Genomic DNA, 19094 nt, shown 5'->3' with positions numbered 1-19094 from the left:
AGATATGAATTATTTGCAAAATTGAACATGGAATTGCAGTATACAACAAGTTAAAAATGAGGTTTTATTGCACATCTCAATCTAAACAGGATCACAGAGATATCTTATAACTAGTTACACGTTGAATCCAAATGAAACATGATTTTAAGAAGATTCTTTCAAGAATCCTACTAAATTCTGTTTACATGTCAAATGCAAATGAAACATGGCTTTAAGTAGATTATTCCAAGAATCCTACTAAATTCCGCAATGTTATGCAGAGTTAGATCTGAGGATTTTCACCCTGATTAAATTGGTTTTTTCACAAAATACAAATCATGCAACTACAAAGGAGGATCACTCTGCATGAACACTTTTTTCTGAATTCCCGTGGGAAAAATACCACAGCAAATGTTGTAAATCCTATTGACTTTGAAACATTTACAGCAAAAAGCTAAACTTTTAATCCAGGTGTTATGATCACCGCAGTAACTTAGAGACAACCAAAATGACAATCTTACTCCTTCAGGGTTCTAGTTTCTTGGTATCTATAGGATGTGGAACTTTATTTCCTGGGAATGCATTCCTGGCAATGTCCACTAATGACTTGAAGCTGTATGGTTCATGCATGGCGAGCTCCGACAGAACCTTTCTATTCAGCTGGATGTTCTCTTTTGTCAGTCCATGTATAAACTGCCCATAATTTACCTGCATAATCTTGCAATATACTGTTAGCATACAAGAAACTTATGCTTCCTGCCAATCATATGCTAACTTTCCAAATAACTTGAGTATAATAAAAACATGTAAAGATAAACTAATTGCCAAATATGTTTAAGTAATGAAGATTCACTCAAATTTTCTGTCTAATGATGGTCCAATCAAAGTTAAAATACAATTTGAATCAACCTCAACGGAAATGCAAATTCTGATGAGTCCAGAAAGACTTGAAACCTTCGTGTCGAACTAAACCAATATTATGAAATGCATGAAATCTTTCTTCAAAACTTAACCAAGTAGTGTAAAACGAAATGCAAAATACAGACACAGAACAACACAAACACATGAAATCAAAATATTTTCCCAAATCACTAGTGACTATCCATGATATCATGTTCTGCTGCAATGAGGGAATGTTTAAAAAGCTTTGAAGACAACCAAGTCATTGCAACATTGAAAACAAATGAAGCCAATACATATCTGGGGTAGTCTTAGGTTATCCTGAAAGATAAAAAGGATCAATAAGGATGCCCATATGCAATCTAGGAAGTTTCATTTATCATTGGTCTTGCCACCCTGGTAGTTCACTTTACTTATTTTCTTCTTTTCACTCTCTTACATGGGTCAGAATCCTTGAAGAGTTTTGTTCATAATCTTGCTGAAGTTTTGGCATGTTCAATGTCAGATGACTCGGATTCATTTGCTTAGAATCAGTCATTGTGTAACAAAATCCAATAAAGATTAGCTTATCTCTTTAAATGTTTTGAGAGAATTTAATGGTTTAAGAAACATGTTGAAACTTGAAACACATAAAGAAACAAGTTCCTGAAGGGAGGATCATTTACTTGATTATGACAAATTTGCAAAGAAATTCTAGAAAGGATGATGTAATGTTTGGGTATATGATAAGATTTCACTGGGACACACTTCATCCAATAAACAAGGTACGTAATATCTTTGATATAGTGACTATAAAATGGTTGTTAGTGGACAGGGGTGTTTCCTCCACAATTTCCCTCTTATCTTTCAACGGTAGCATGCTGAATGTGGCACTGGCACAGGACATGCATAAGTAAAGAAGTGTAATGCTTGTTATTTTATTCGTTTTTGGCTCCCACAAGTTTCTGTTGGACCTCTTAGTAGATTTGCAACTAAGTCACCTGACACGGGGATTTGGGACACATAGGATTCGAGATTCGTGGTGTCGGATTCGGACACGCTGACCCCCCGGAACAGGACACGTTAGGACACGTTATATATTATTTTATTAAAAAAAAATATATATATATATATATATAAAATATATATATATATATATTAAAAATTAGATATTATCATATTTCTTACACAAATTTTAGTTAATGATACAAATTTATTGATTTCAAACATAGATCTTCATCTATAGCTATTAGCATGCATAGTACATACAATCTTCAAATAAATGTCAGTGGTACTGGTCACATAAATGATAAATCTATTAAAAATTCAAATCATGATTCATAATTCATAACTGAAAGACAACTTACAACTACAAGATAGTAAGATAAACACACTGACAACTGTAGTTTTCTCATTAAGTCATCAAATCAAAATGTGTTACATAGGTAGTGTTGGTGCAATGCCAATGGCAAATAGAAATAGAAAATATAAAACAACTACAGGTATACAAGCCTCAAGGAATCAATCAGCATTTGAATCAGCATCACTGTCCCCATCATCATGGTCCCCACTGCTCTCCTCTACATCCTCCTACTCCGCTGTATCCATAGTCGCCTCTGCATCTGCTGGTATGGAGGTTGACCCCTCTAAGTCATCAAATCTAACAGGCTCTAGCACTGGATCATTGAGATCCATGTTGGCCAATGCCAACTCAACAGTGGTGTCCAGACCCATATCATCAGGAACAGTGTTACTTGGGAGCGGGAGCGAAAGCAGGGAGCGGGAGCGAAAACGAGAGCAGGAGTGACATATTTAGAAGCTCTTGGTTTGGTGCTCTTGATTAAATACGAGTTCCATACCCTAATACATGACAAAATTCAATGGAAACATTGCAATCCCCCAATCCTAAAATCCTGAAAAATTGATAAGTCTGCTGGATTTTGAATGAAATCTAAAATTCTACTTTCTCCATATGAAATCCAATGAGGCCGGAACCACTCTCAAACATCCTGAGTCATTTCATGGTAATGTTAAAAATTTAAGTAAAAGAATGAAAATGAAGATTAAGGAGAATGTCACTTTTGCTTTAAGAATTTAACATTACCATTACCATGAATAGCATATCAATACTAGGGCCTAGACTTGATCATGAAGCTGCCAAAATGCTTTACTCCTTGCTCCAACAGCACAAATCACTTGCCAAATGACAATTTTAATGAGCAAACACGCCCTTTTCATTCTCGCGCTGAGCTTAGCGAGTCCTGGAAACCGGACACGTGTCCTAAAATCGCGACACACTTTTGAAAATCGTGACACGCCCTCGGACACGACGTGTCCGAAACGGACAAGACGTGTCTTGTGATTTGGACACGAATCTGGGCCGAATCGTGTCGGATTCGCCGGATTCGGGATTCGCAGGGGGTTTAGGACGAATCTGGTGACGATTTGCAAACTATTTAGTTTATTGAATTTGACAAGAAACAAATTGGTTTTGATTTGAGAAGGGAAACAGTAGGTTGTGCACTTGATTTGGAAGGAATAGCACAGTGAAAGGAGCTGCACAAGAGAATATGGCGAATGAGAATTAGGCAATCAGCTGGTAAAACTGATTGTGTTAGAATAAATAGATAGTTAAACTGTAATATAGTAGGGCAGTTTTGACTAGGGTTCTCAGATAACTAGAGTTTATGTTTTAGTTAGGGCTTCATAACAGTTCAACAAAATATCATTTCCAGTAACACATTCATCAATACAATATACTATTATGTTTTTATCAGTCAAAGGTGCAATTGTGGTTAACTGATCCAATTCCACTGTTAAAAGAGTTCAATACGGATCCAACTACTCTGTATTCAACAGACTTAATTATTACTCAAACCCGACTATACTATGTTGACTTGACCAGCTTCTAATACAGATCCGACTATTCTGAACTCAATAGACTTGACAATTACTACACAGGCCAGACGATACTATGTGAATTTGATCAGCAGATCCCTGTTTATTTCATAACAATTCCTTGCATTTTCGTGCGAACTTCTGAGGTGTGGCTGAATTCAGTAGATGTGGCCATCCTGTTCGGAGTTCGTTCATAAATTTGGCTCAGAAAATCCTATCTCTCCAGCTCCCACAAATGATTCCCAAGCAGCTTGGTCTGGACTCCTCAGGTCTCTCTGAAAATGCTCAAAAACCACCGGAATGGTCTGACGTCTTCAAACTTTTGCCACCAATCTGGGTTTAGACCCTCAAGATATATTCAATCTGCTATGAAAAGGACCCTTGTGCAGTTTCTCCAGAACTCAAAACTTTTGCTTAACTCAGAACACTAATATATGCTTGCATTTCCTTAGTTTTCTTTGATTCGCCTGACCACAGACTACAATTCACATATCCTCAGGAAAACTGTCTAGCGTAGGTTTAGTGACTTACTTAAATCTGCCCAGATTTTGGACCAGAGAAGAGTTGAATCATTCCAGGATAAAGGAAAGACTTCACTGCTTCCAAATGAACAGGAACCCTGGACCAGAAACAAGAAGACCAAACACAAACAGAAGCCTCGCTGCCTTCCAGATGGTCAACCTATGCCAGATTTAGGAATTAAAAGATTTGCTACCCTTCCAATGTTGAAAAGTGTAACTAGGTTCGGTCTTCATAATGACATGTAAATATGATTTTATGTAATGAGACGTAAACAAGAAAAATAAAATTATTTTTATTGACTTGCTTCATGGGTTTCATGACCAAGGGATTTTGTTTTTGAGTCAAGACTCCCATTGAGAGTCTTTAGGAATTCTTTGTCATCTAGTCATAAAATGTTAGAGTCATTGTCATGTAATGAAATCACGTTACACCTTGTAAAAGGTCAATATTGTCTATGTAAAGAGTCCTCCAAGAACTTGTCATCTGCCCTCTTTAAGTCGGCCTACAACGATGGAAGAAGCTGCTAGAAGAAGTCGGCCTAACTTCAAGTGATCATGTCGGCCTAAACGACATGTGGTGAAGTGTATATATAGCCTACTCGGCCTCACTTAAAGACACACAATTCGATCAAGCAACTCGACTTGCATTTAGACAAGAAGTGCGAAGAAAGGGTCTAATAGAAGTGTGAAGAAGAAGGAGAACAGAAGTGCAAAGAAGGGAGAGAGAGGATTCTTTTGGGTAATGCGAAGTTAGAGTTTCTTCCGGGTCAGTGAAAAGGACTTTCTTCTAGGGCAACAAAGTTTCTTTTGGGTAATCGAATGTGAAGTTTCTTCTGCAGCAAGAGAAGGATTCTTCTGGGAGGTCGAAATAAGAGATCTAGAGACCGAGTTTCTCTAGAGGAAACCAGTAAGAGCCTAGAGACCGAGATTCTCTAGGGGAAGTCAAGAAGAAGTAGTGTGAAGGATAGAGACCGAGTTTTTCTATAAGGAAGCCGAGGAGAGCAATTCGAGATCAAGAAGAAAGGCGAGGAAAGGAAGAGGTAGAGCATCAAGGTTAGTGACAAGGTTCTTAGGAGGATACTAGAGTCAAGGGTCTGTGTCATGGTCTTGATACTTATTAATTGAAGATCTAGAAGAAGAATTTTGATCGGGTTTTCCTCTCAAGAGGTGAGAGGTTTTGAACCTGGCTGAGAAGCCTACATACTGTGTCACTTGTCTTTTATTGTGCATATTGGTAATTGTCTTGATGAAGAGAACACAATAATAACGTAACGAAGAAAAGACTATAAGCAAAGAACTAAAAGAACATCACAAGCAATTATCAAGTAGAGAAATTGTTAATTTTGAATGCCCTAGATTTCTCAACATCTAGATCATATCCCTATACCAAACAAGGATTAAGGACCACAAAATCTCATTGCTTCTCTAGATAGTTTTCCTGTGCCAGAACAGAGGGAAAAGATATAGTGGTGTCAACTAGGGTGGAATCTTTCACAACCGAAATTTACAAGAAGAAAGGGGTCTTAAAACCTTCAGAGCTAATGCTCAACAAACAAATGAATTGATCCACAAATGATGATCCAAAATGAAATCAACCCCCTTGTATTTATAGATTTCCTAGAGGGATCTCTTCTTCTTAATTGGTTGAGTAAATCTTACTTCAAACCCCCAATTTTGGGTTTCTTTGCCCAGCTGCACTAAAACATGCCCAAACATTGGGTATTTTGTGGTTTTCCCATTTATTGAGGACTATAGCCTACGGGGATCAATAGGCTACTTCATCTCTCATTAATTCTCAATTTGAAGAGGACATTGCAATCCACCCTTCTCAAAATTGCTTGCCCTCAAGCAACTGCAGATCTGGGTGTTGTAAAATTCATTCTCCCTCCCATGTGGCATCCCCTTCTGGTAAATTATTCCATCTAATAAGATACTTCGGAATTACTCGTCCTCTTAACTTATTTTCTCATATGACCATGATTGTTTCTGGAATCAATTCTAGTTGTCCTTCCTCGTATAGTAGTGGCAATTCAATGGAGGTGGTGACCTGCTGTCCCGTAGCATTTTCTAGACAAGACAGATGGAAGACGTTATGATTCTGTAGTTGCTCGGTAATTCTAACACATACGCCACTTCACCAATCCTCCAGAGAATTTTGTAGGGTCCATAAAACCTTGGTTTTAGCTTTTCTACACCGCTTTTCTTGAGTGTAGACTGTCTATAGGGCTACAATCTCACGAAAACCAGGTCGCCCACCTCAAAACTATGTTATGTTCGATGTTGGTTTGCATACATCTTTTCCTGATGTTGAGCAGCGTGCATGTTTTCCTTGAGTACCCTAAGAATGTCATGACTTTCCTATAAAAGTCTTTAGCAATTGGTGCCTTGTTGTATCCAAAAATCCTAGCGATAAAAGATGGTGCATCATACCCATATAGTGCTCTGAAAGGCATCATCCCAATGGATAAATGGTAAGTGGTATTATAGCAATGCTCCCCAAGGTACAGCCATTGATACACGCTTTTTGCTAACCTATCACATAGTTACGTAAGTACCCTTCTATCCACTTATTCACGATTTCTGTTTGGCCATTTGTTTGCAGGTGGTAACTAGTGCTAGGGGTTAATTTTGTTCCCACTAGCCTAAAAAGCTCTTGCCGAAATGCACCCATAAACATACTATCTCGATCGCTGACTATATTCTTAGGCAATCCATGGAGTATGAAGATTTATTTGAAGAACAATTCTGCTACTTGTTTGGTTGAATAATCAGCTGAGATTGTAAAGAATTTTCCTAAATAGAGAATTTTCGTCATTCCATACTCGCATTTTGATGCTTTGGGCATAGAGTGATTGTTATTGCATTATGTTCAAACTTCATCTAGATGCCCCAATTGATCATCCCATGTCTTACTATATATGAGACGACCATCAAAGAACACTACTAAGAACTTCCTCATTACTTGTTGAAAATATTGTTCATGCAAGAATGAAAAGTTGATCCAGATAGATAGATATTGGTGGCCACCCACCTATTCCACCTAGACCTCCTGTCAGTCTCATCAGTTTCCTTTATTATAGCAACATTTACTATTTTGAGTCGCTTTTCGGGCCCTGAATTTTCAAAGTTGTTTTGAGTCTTGACCCCCTAAACGGCGTTTTTTGAGGTTTGCAGCGACGGCTACGAGCCTATCGCAAATCTTGTCGTACTCGAAGAGACCTTTCTAATGAGGTATCGTACGCGCCAAATGGAGATCATATGACCAAGTTAGAACCCCGAGAAGTTGGCTATCGAACTAACCCCAACGGGCCCACAAAATATTGGGTTTCCACCTCCTAGGATTAGGGTTTTGTTTATTTAGGGTTTCCCTTTGTTGTTCAATAATAAAAAGGCCCTTGATCCTCATTGTAACATAGTTCAGACTTCAGAGGCATGTAATCGCCACATCTCTTCTCAGAGATAAGCTACCATTGCCCAAGCTAGTTTATTTCCATTCTATATGAAAGCATCTTTCATTTCTTGATGTTAATGAAATGAAGATTTATTTCTACTGCACCTTTGTGTTATTGTTTATATTTGTATTCTATTGCATTCCTGCATAAGTGTGGATCAGTGCTATCAGAGCAGTTTGCTCTTTCTTTGTTTTTCTTTGCATTTCCCCAACAAGGTAGGGGTATAAGGAGTTAGGGCTCAAACTAGTTGAACTTTTGCAAGTCCAGCCTTGCAAACCTCGAAGGATTCCCATGCCGGAAGCAAAGAAAGACGAGAGAGCAGGAGATCCCTTCAAAATATCGAAGAACCCCTCGAGTGACGAAGGAAAGCAATGATGGATAACTCTGCCCAAATCCTCCGGTGGATGCCCACAAGCGACACATCTTCATCTGGCAGCCACTCTGGAGGCGCCACTCCCTTCAAGGTACAAGTCAACTTCGACATTCCCATATTTGAAGGTCAAATAGATGCAGAGGTCGTAGATAGATGGTTAAATCTGTTGGAAGGATATTTTTCGGTTCATGATTTTTCCAATAGAGAAAATATTCCTTTTGCACTCCTCAAAGCCACCCCCCATATCAAGGACTAGTGGGAAACCTACTGTGAATAGAGGGACGAAAGAGAACGCTCGTTGTTTCCCGATGCTCCCACTTGGAATTCTTTCTGAGACGCCATCAAGTAACAATATTACCACGTGGGGAGCTATGAGGACAAGTACATACAATGGACTACACTGTGGCAGCAAAGGGATCAAGATGTGCATGAGCTAACAAATCTTTTCCATACCCTGCGCACAAAGTTGGGTATCAAAGATTCTAAGAAACATCTGTTGCTTAAGTACCACAGTTGTTTGCACAAATACATTCAGGAGGAAATGGATTTCCCGAACATCTCCTCGCTTGGTGCAGCATAGCGATATGCTACCAAGATTGAGGAGAAATTCAAGCAAAAGAAGCGAGACTTTGGATCTACGAATCCAAAGTAGAGCAAAGGCGCCCCCAAGCCATAGATCAAAGGGCAGAGTCAGGCTGCGACCCTCCAAGACAACTGCTCAAAGTTTCAAGCCAAGAATAATGGGAAGGCGAAGAAAGACATCAGCTAATGGTGTGAGTTCCATAAAACTCCCACTCACAACACAAACAAATGTCGCACAAAGCAGACGTTGGTGACCAAGCTGAAAGACTTAGGGATGAATGCATGCTCCGACACTGAGCCAGAACCCGACAAGGGAACCGGCAAGGGAAAGCAGATCATTGACGTTGAACCCACTGCGATGGTAGCCACCGCCAAGCTCCAAAAGGCAGAACCTCAGGATCCAGAGCAGGATGAGTGTCGCTTCCATTCGCAGATGTGGGAAAAGGGTTTGCCAGTGCAATTCATCATTGACAGCGGGAACCAAAAGAACTTGATCTCAGCCAAGGTCGTTAAGAGATTGAAGCTGCCAGCAACGCCGCACCCACAGTCATACACCATCGCGTCGCTCCACCAAGGGCGAGATGTCTGTGTCATCCAGCGATGTTGTTTTCCTCATAGCATCAAGCCCTTTGCAGATGAGGTATTGTGCGATGTTGCCCCTCTAGAAGTCTGTGATGTTTTATTAGTTCAGCCATACCTATGGAAGCGTCATGTTGTATATGAATCTAGACCTCATTCTGTTATTATTACTTTGGGTTAGAAATTGTACAAGATACTAGAGGTAGCACCGTCTACCGCCCTTTCTTTGATCTCTACTAAACAATGCAGTAAGATCGTTCCCCAAACCGAGAAATTTGTCTGCCTTATGATTCGCTCTCCGAACAAGAGGAAGATTGTAGCCACATCCACAACCTCCAGACAAGGCTCCTCCGCAAGCCAGCAGCAGATGGACAAGGTCATGGAGGAGTACAAGGACATCTTCACCTCACCCACAGGGGTACCCCTACACTGTGAGGTCAAGCACCCCATCGATCAGACCCCGGACGTGTCGATACCCAATGGACCAATCTACCGACACTCTGTTTTGGAGAATTCAGGAGTTGTTGCAGAAAGGGCACATCAGGCCAAGTTCATCACCCTGTGGGAGCCTAATCATGTTGGTATAGAAGAAGGACGGAACCTGGAGGCTCTGTATTGACTATCGGGCACTAAATAAGATCATTGTCCGGAATAGGTATCCAATCCCACAGATTGATGACCTTCAGGACCAACTCAAGGGGGCCAAATATTTTAGCAAGATTGATTTGAAGTTTGGTTATCACCAGGTACCAATTGAACCTTCCAATGTGTGGAAGACTGCCTTCAAATCCAAGGAGGGCCTTTTCAAATGGTTGTTCATGCCTTTCGGGTTGCCAAATTCCCCCGCAACCTTCATGCGGCTGATGGATGACATCTTATGACCCTTCACCAACTCGTTCGTGGTAGTGTACCTAGACGACATCCTGATCTTTAGCCAGAGTTGGGAAGAGCACATACACCATATCCGACAGGCCCTCCAAACCCTGCAACAACACCAATCGTGTCAATTTGGAGAAATTGCACTTTTGGTAAGACCCAGGTTCAATATGTGGGGTACAACATTGATGAGCAAGGTGTGCATGTGGACCCAACCAAGATACAAGTTATTCGTGATTGGCCAACCCCAACCACTCTAATAGAGTTTCGTAGCTTTCTGGGTCTTGCCAATTTCTATTGCAGTTTCGTGTTGTGATTCTCTCATATCACTTAGCCTTTGAGTCAAGTCACCAAGGGCGGAGCAGAAGCAAAGTTCTTTTGGTCCGAATCCCAACTAAAGGCGTTTGCCGAGTGGAAGCATTGCCTCTGCTCTTCACCAGTGCTCACATTACCAACCTGCAGCGACCATTCAGAATTGAGACAGATGCCTCCAACTATGTTGTTGGTGCAGTTCTTACCCAGTAGGGGCATCCGGTGGCATATCACAGTGAGACACTTTCAGATACAGTCCGAAAGTATCCCACCTATGACAAGGAGATGTATTCCATTGTGCAGGTTTGTTGACAATGGAAGCATTACATTCTGGGGAAAGAAACGGTCATCCACACAGACCACTGACCCTTGCAGTTCATACAAACACAAGTAAAATTGCAGAAAGATCACCATTAGAAATGGTCCACATATCTGCAGCAATTCCATTTTAACATTAAGTACAAGAAGGGCAGAATCAATAATGTTGCAGATTGCCTCAGCCGATCACCAGTTATGGTGCTGACAACTGTGCTCGACCCTTGCAACAGTTCCATTTGAACATTAAGTACAAGAAGGGCAAAACCAATAATGTTGCAGATTGCCTTAGCCGATCGCCAGTTATGGCGCTGACAACTGTGCTCGACTCTTGCAACAGTTCCATTTGAACATTAAGTACAAGAAGGGCAGAACCAATAATGTTGCAAATTGCCTCAGCCGATCGCCAGTTATGGCGTTGACAACTGTGCTCGACTCTTGTGGACATGAGACTTCAGGATGGCCGCATCTTTACAAGAGTGATCCAGAATTCAGCACCACATACCAAATGCTCCTGGAAGGTAAGCAAGTCCCAGATTTTCACCTCCAGGACACGCTGTTACCACCTAGGACACCTTTGTGTTCCTTCAAGCGAGCATGCCAAGATGATTTGGGAGGCGCACTACAGTCAGGTAGCTATATATTTTGGGGTAGAAAAGACAGTGGCAGTGTTGCAAAAGTATTTTTATTGGCCGAACCTTCAACAAGATGTTGGGAAGTACATCAGATCCTGCACTGCCTGCGCCATTGCCAAACCTACAATAAAAAAGCAAGGCCTGTATACTCCTTTGTCGACTCCTAGCCGACCCTAGGAATCCATCTCCATGGATTACAAGTCAAGCTTTCCTTCCACCAAGCATGGCAACGACTATGTTTTCACAGTCATCAATATATTCTCTAAGATGGCCATTCTGGCGACCCGCAAGAAGAGTATCACAGCAGAAGCCACTGCCAAACTCTTCTTTGAACGAGTATGGATAACCTTTGGGATCCCACAGTCCATTACTCAGATCGAGACACTTAGTTCCTAAGCGCATTATGGTCAAGCCTCTGGTCGTTGTTGGATACCAAGCTCACTAAGTCCACGGCCTTCCACCCCCAAACTGATGGCCAAACAGAGGTCGTCAACAGGATGATCATGCACATCCTACGCATGTACAACTCGAAGCACCCACGCACATGGGATGAGAGCCTCCCCTATGTCCAACACAACTACAACAAGGCTCTCCACAGCTCAACTAGCCACAGCCCCTTTCAAGTGGGATTTGGATTCCAGCCACTATGTCCCATTCATGTTGCCATACCATTTGCAGCTACTCAGGCAGATTCGGCTCATGTCCAGTCTGACACTGACAGGGCTAACAGCTTCATTGAGCATATCCAGCACATCCGCCAGGAGGTCCATGACATATTGGACAGAGCAAATGCTAAGTAAAAACAGCGTCATGATCAGCGTCAAGTGCCACAAAAGTTCTAGGTGGGCGACAAAGTTTGGTTACATTTGTAAAAGGAGCGCCTCGCTAGGGCCCACCACAAGCTTCGCCCACTCTGATATGGGCCTTAAACCATCACTAAGGTTGAAGGGGCAATGCTTTCGAGCTCAACATTCCACCGTTCCTTAGCATGCACCCAGTATTCAATGTGGATGGGTTGCGACCCTACTTTCCCCCATTGTTGGACACATCCGACGTTGCTGAGTTGTTGACGCCAACAGAGCTCAACCCAAGTTGTATCGAACAAGCCATAATTGATAGGATCATGGACACACAGATCAAGAACACTTGTCAACAAAGGATCCAACTATATCGAGTTGTCAAAGCAGGCCAACTCCTTCACCAGGGCAAGTGGCTCACCAGGGACCAGGTTCAACAGAAATTTCCTCACCTCATGGAGGCTCTACACGCAATGGGGACCATTGCTTCCTAAGGGGGGAGGACTGATCCAGGTGGATATTGGTGGCCACCCGCCTATTCCACCTAGACCTCCAGTCGGTTTCATCAGTTTCCTTGATTATAGTAGCATTTACTATTTTTAGCAGTTTTTTGGGTCCTAAACTTCCAAAGTTGTTTTGACCCCCTAAACGGCTTTTTTTTAGGTCCACAGTAGGCTCATAACCTACCACACGCCTTGTATTACTCTTAGAAACCTTTCTAATGAGGTATTCTACGCACCAAACAGAGATCATATGACCAAGTTACGACCCTGGGAAGTTGGCTTCCCAACTAACCCCAACGAGGCCCACAAACTCTTGGTGTTCCATCTCCTAGGGTTAGGGTTTTGGTTATTTAGGGTTCCTCTTTTTTGTTCACTAATAAAAAGGCCCTTGACCCTCATTGTAACACAGTTCAGAGACATGTAGTTGCCACACCTCTTCTCAGAGATAAACTATCGTCGCCCGAGATAGTTTATTTCCATTCTATATGTAAGCATCTTTTAGTTCTTTGATATTAATGAAATGAAGATTTATTTATGTTGCATCTTTGTGTTTATGTTTATATCTATATTCTGTTGCGTTCCTGCATAGGTCCAGATCAAAAGATGCAAAGGCGTTGGTTAGCCCAAATGGCATGACTAGAAACTGAAAGTGTCCATAATCACACCAAAATGTTGTTTTTGGCACATCTTGCTCTCGAACTCTTATTTGATGATACCCTAATCGTAGGTCAATCTTTGAAAAGTATATTGCTCCATATAGCTCATCTAGTAACTCATTGATCCTAGGAATAGGGTACTTGTTCTTTATGGTTTTTTTTGTTGAGAGCTCGGTAATCAATACACATTCTCCACATGCCATCCTTCTTTTTCACCAAAACCACTAATGAGGCGAACGGACTTGAGTTGGGTCTAATGTGTCCCATCACTAACAATTCTTGTATGGTCTTTTCTATCTTGTCCTTAAATTTCTTTGGGCGCCGATATGTGTGGTGATTACTGGCTTGGCCCCTTTTACCAATTCTATAGTATGTTCAAATCCTCTTTTAGGAGGCAATCCTAGGGGAATATCACCAAATACCTGACCATGCTTGTCCAACACTCATTGAAAGTCTGCTTTGTACTATGGTCTGTCATTGTTGGGAGTCTTTTGGCTCGTAATCTCACATTTTGTTGCATATGCTACATCATTGGGCCTAAATATGGCCTCCATTAGTCATGACCCTCAAAACTACCTAACTACCATTAGGGGTTTTAAATTCCATTTCCAAAGCTTGGTAGTCCATAGTGTGCTTCCCACAACGAATATAACTATTGAACTCCCAATACCGTATTAATATCTTATTATCTGCAATATCTATTAGATAAAAGTCACTAGTGAAAGTATAATCACCGAGTGTTGCACTCAAACCTGGAATCATCTGCGTGCAATTCAAGTTGTATCGATCTACTACTATCACGTCAAGGCCCTCAAATTCTTTAGTGGGAAGTCCTCTCCTTGCTACTATTGTTGCATTAATGAACTTGTGTGTAACTCCTCCACCAATTAATGTTTTGATGCGTTGTTCTTTGACGACTCCCCTGATCCTGAAAATGTAATATCTAGGGGTTCCTGAATCTTAACTTGTCATCGGAACTTCTTCTCTTCGTTGGGTTTTCTCCTCTTTTTTAGCTTCCTCCTGTGGTGGTTCTTCCTTTGGACTGCTCGGCTTGACTTTAGAAGGGGTTTCTTTATCATCATTTGAAGTGGGTTCTTCTCCTTCATCCTCGTCATCAGAGACCACTTCGATGTAATGAATCTTTCCCTTTCCCAAGCAACAATGTCTTTGTTCCCATCGTTCCTTGCAATTGAAGCATAGCTTCTTCCGCCTTAGTTCGCTTCGAGTTTCAACATCCAACCTGTCTCTTTTGGGCCAATCCCTTTGAAAGGGTTTCTTCTCCTTTTCTTTTTGAGGAATTGGAGGCTTGGATATAGTCTTAACTTTAGTTGCTGCATTTCCCATGTCTCGAGTCTTCTTGATGGCACCTTGAAGGGTTGCAAGATTAAACGCCTTGACCCAGCTTTGTAGGGGTTCAGATAAGGCTTTTGTAAAAAGTATGACCAATCTTCTTCGGATATATCTACCACCATGACAGCGATTCGTTCGAATTCCGCAATGAACTCTTTGTGTGATCCTATCTATTTGAGTAGCGCCAATTCTCTAAAGTGGATGTATGGGTTCTTCCGATCAAATCTTTCTATCAGCCTTTGTGTAAAATCTTCATAAGAAGTGATGTTGGCATGCCCCAAAGTTACTAGACCATGATACTACCATTCATGTGTTTCCCCTTCTAGATGTAATGTAGCAAATTGGATCACGTCTATTTCTGCCATAGGATTGAGCCTGAAGTAGGTGTCCAATTTTTGCACCCAAACCCTTGTTGTACATTTAGATGATCCATCAAATGAGGGGAGGGAAAGTTTACTTACCTTGCATATTAGATCAGAATTAGGTTGTCCCCTGGGTCTGTTTCTGAATCTGAAATTACTATATTCATTGAAGGTCATGGTTGCTCAAGTATTTTCTTCTAGTGCTACATATTCCCAAAAGTAACTGTCCAGCAATCTATTTGGTTCGACAGCTTCTTGGTTTTTTGCGACTTGATTATTTGTGAATTGAGGAAATAAAAATCAGTGACTTCTTTCATTGGTTTCTCTGGTGTTAGGGGGGCCAGGGGTATGATTCCCACTACCGCCCATGTTAGTTCTGTTGTTGCAATCAACATTTTGATTTCCTATGAGATGAGTCACCAATTGAGCAAGTTGTTGCTATCCTTGGGCCAATGTTTGCATCAACTGTTGTCCTTGCTGCTGCCCTTGTAATATCATATTTGTTATTTCTGTCTGTCCATGCAACAGTACATGTAAGAGCTCCTTGGCATCTGGATCTCCTCGTTCTTCCTTACCCTCCATGGTTGTTCTGTGATTAACCTTATTCTTTCTGACTGTAACATTACTTGTATCTCGAGGAAGCATACAAAGATTATATACTCACATGCTGGCAGGATTCCAATGCTTTGATACAACTGTAATATATTAGGGCAATTTGACTAGGGTTCTCAGATAACTAGAGTTTATGTTTTGGCTAGGGCTTCTTAACAGTTCAACAAATTTCTTTTTATTTACAAGCTAACAAGCCATTCCTGCACAAAATATTGTTTCCAGTAACACATACATCAATACAATATACTATCATGCTTTAATCAATCAAAGGGGCAATACTGGTTAACCGATCCAATGCCCCGCTATTAAATGAGTTCAATACAAATCCAACTGCTTTGAATTCAACAGACTGAATTATTACACAAACCCGACTATACTATGTTGACTTGACCAGCTTCTAATACAGATCCAACTATTCTGAACTCCATAGACTCGACAATTACTACACAGGGCCGAGGATACTATGTGTATTTGAACTTTTCATGCAAACTTATGAGATGCAGTTGAATTCAGTAGACGTGGTCGTCCTGTTCTGAGTTCGTTCATAAATTTGCATCAGAAAAATCCTAACTCTCCAACTCCCACAAATGATTCCCAAGCAGCGCAATCTGGACTCCTCGTGTCTGTCTGAAAATGCTCAAAAACCACCGGAATGGCCTGTCATCTTCAAACCTTTGCCACCGATCTGGGTTTAGACCCTCAAGATATATTCAAAGTTCAAACTGTTATGGAAAGGACCCTCTCGCAGTTTCTCCAGAACTCAGAACCCTCGCTTAACTCAGGGAATTTATATATGCTTGCAATTCCTCGATTCTTTGATGCACCTGACCACAGGCTCTACAATTTGAATATCCTCAAGAAATTCGTCTAGCGTAGGGTTAGTGACTTGCATATATCTGCCCAGATTCTACACCAGAGAAGAGTTCAATCTATTTCAGGATAAAGGAAAGACTTCACTGCTTCCAAATGAACAGGAACCCTGGACCAAAAACAAGAAGAACAAACACAAACAAAATCCTCGCTGCCTTCCACACGGTCGACTTATGCCAAAACAAGGAATTAAAAGATTTGTTGCCCTTCTAGATCGATATTCCTGTGCCAAACAATGATCAGGAACCACAATATCTCGTTGCTTCTCCAAATAGTTTTCCTGTGCCAGAACAGAGGAAAAAGATAGAATGGTGTCGATTAGGGTGGAATCTTTCACCACCAAAATTGACAAGAAGAAAGGGGTCTTAAAACCCTCATAGCTAATGCTCAAGAAACAAATGAATTGATCCACAAATGATGATCCAAAGTGAATTCAACCCCCTTGTATTTATAGATTTCCTAAAGGGATCTCTTCTTCTTAATTGATTGAGTAAATCTTACTTCAAACCACCAATTTTGCGTTTCTTTGCCCAGCTGCCCCAAAACCCGCCAAGACATTGGGTATTTTGGGGTTTTCCCCTTTATTGAGGATATAGCCTACAGGGATCGAAAGGCTACTTTGTCTCTCATTAATTCTCAATTTGAAGAGGACATTACATAAACTGGTGGAAAAGCATGGCCTCAAGGAGCATAAATGATTGGAGTATTTGCTTGTGGTTACCAGAAATTGAGTGCAACGCTATCAATTAGTTATAAAGATCATACAAAATACATATATTGCACTAATGACGCCTTAGAGAGAAAAATATCAGATTCCTGTAAGTTGTCTACTTGCAGTTGAGTGTGAGGCACTGATACACATTGCAAATGAAAATATTTGTTTATGAGATTCAAGGCATCAATTTGCTTTCAGTGTTGTTTCCACTCTCCTAAATAAGCATTGAATTGGAAATCCTTTTAATCCCATGAAATTGTTTACAATGCCAGCTTAAGCATTGTCTTGATACCTATGACTGAAAATTTCTCCAGGAACATCAGCTTCTACTGAGCAAATGACTCAGTGGTTACTTCTTTGCACGATAGAAAATATGTACAAGGTTCTAACTTTATTAGGTTACTTAGGCCTTAGAGTAGAGTATGTTTTTGGAGAATGTTTTGTATGAATCATCACTAAGAGACTATGCATCTGGGCAGGTGCAGCGCCCATACTGCTCTTGGAGTTTGCCTACGTTGGCATCTAATTTGAGATTTAACAATGGTTATGTCCTTGCTAAAGGTTACATAACTCTTTTTCAAGTTCAAATCTAAGGTTGCTCTAGTTTGTGAATGCTATTATATGTCTACTATGGCTGAGTTTACAACTGATCACCACTGTAAACTGATCATACTAGATCCTCTGTTGCAGACCATGTCAGTTAATTTTTAGTGCAATCCATCTGTCGATAAGGGTTTATCCTCATAACAGTGTCGAAGCTCCAGTGCAAATTCATATCAGAGTTTTAGTTACAGTGTCAGATTATTAGGTTCATAACAGCAAGACAGAAAGATCAGCCCAAAGATGACCAGTTAGTTTCGTTTGGAATTCGAAGTACACAAAAAACCTAAGTTTTAGTTTTAGTTTTAGTTTACACATGGAAAGAAACAGCAAGACAGAAAGATCAGTCCAAAGATGACCAGTTAGTTTCGTTTGGAATTCGAAGTACACAAAAAACCTAAATTTTAGTTTTAGTTTTAGTTTGCACTGGGAAAGATATGATCTTTAACAGTCTCTCATTTGAAGTACTTAACCTCCACGATGAACACATTTGCTTGTGGAAATATTGATAATCAAAGACTTCCTTTAAGGAGTAACATATTTATCCTTCTCCAGATTGATGACACTCCTGTGTATTACAAATTAAAATAAAAAAAAATCCCCCATGACACTTGATTCTCAATTGCATTTGGTTGACAAAGGTGGAGCATCGGTAGTTCAATTTTCATTGTTACCTTTTTATGTGAAAATGGACTGTTTGCCAGTAAAATGGTCCTTGTTCAAAAGGGCTTGTTACAGGGACCATGTCCTCTATCACAAGCAAAGCTTGTACTTTCTCCCTTTAGTCCTTATTTTACAGAAGGATTTGGAAGTAGGTAGATTGAATCGGCACAATATACCCAAGCCACCTCTTAATTAAGGGTAAGCTTTGACATCAATATATTGTGCACTAGTGGTATGTGAATGCTTTCTTTTGATGGTTATCTTCTGTAATTCAGTGTCGGCTTAGATGTGTTCTCACTTGGTATTCTTATCTGTGCTTTGTCGGACTGCTAACATTATGCCCGGAGACTTCAACTTTTCATTTGAGTGACCTTGAAATTCTGAGGCACAACTGAAAGGGTGAAGTGCAAATGACTTTCTGGATTTTGGAAACAAATAGATCACCCCTGATCTTAAATTGAGATCCTTTAAAAGGCCCGTAGCATGTATTTAAGAACTTTGGAAGCACCTAATGACCAAGTTACTGCTGAGGGAGAAAGTTCTAGAACTCATGTTTCCCATCTCA

The 19094-nt window shown here is 40.6% G+C and overlaps 1 protein-coding gene across 1 annotated transcript in view; it reads right to left on the bottom strand.

The window, feature by feature from the left end:
- Window positions 1-126: 126 nt before the first annotated feature.
- Window positions 127-19094, bottom strand: part of LOC149191530 (Ribosomal protein L20) — a 79917-nt gene continuing 60949 nt past the window's right edge. Inside the window, exon 2 of the mRNA XM_089404313.1 lies at window positions 127-687. Within this exon, the coding sequence (XP_089260439.1) occupies window positions 505-687 (183 nt within the window). The 3' untranslated portion in view covers window positions 127-504. The remainder of the gene's footprint in view (window positions 688-19094) is intronic.

The sequence above is a fragment of the Pinus tabuliformis genome, chromosome 2_2, assembly GCF_031772625.1.
Source record: "Pinus tabuliformis cultivar Carrire ecotype Pingquan chromosome 2_2, CPIR1, whole genome shotgun sequence".
NCBI classification, from domain to species: Eukaryota; Viridiplantae; Streptophyta; class Pinopsida; order Pinales; family Pinaceae; genus Pinus; species Pinus tabuliformis.
This window is presented reverse-complemented; position numbering and strand designations above follow the sequence as displayed.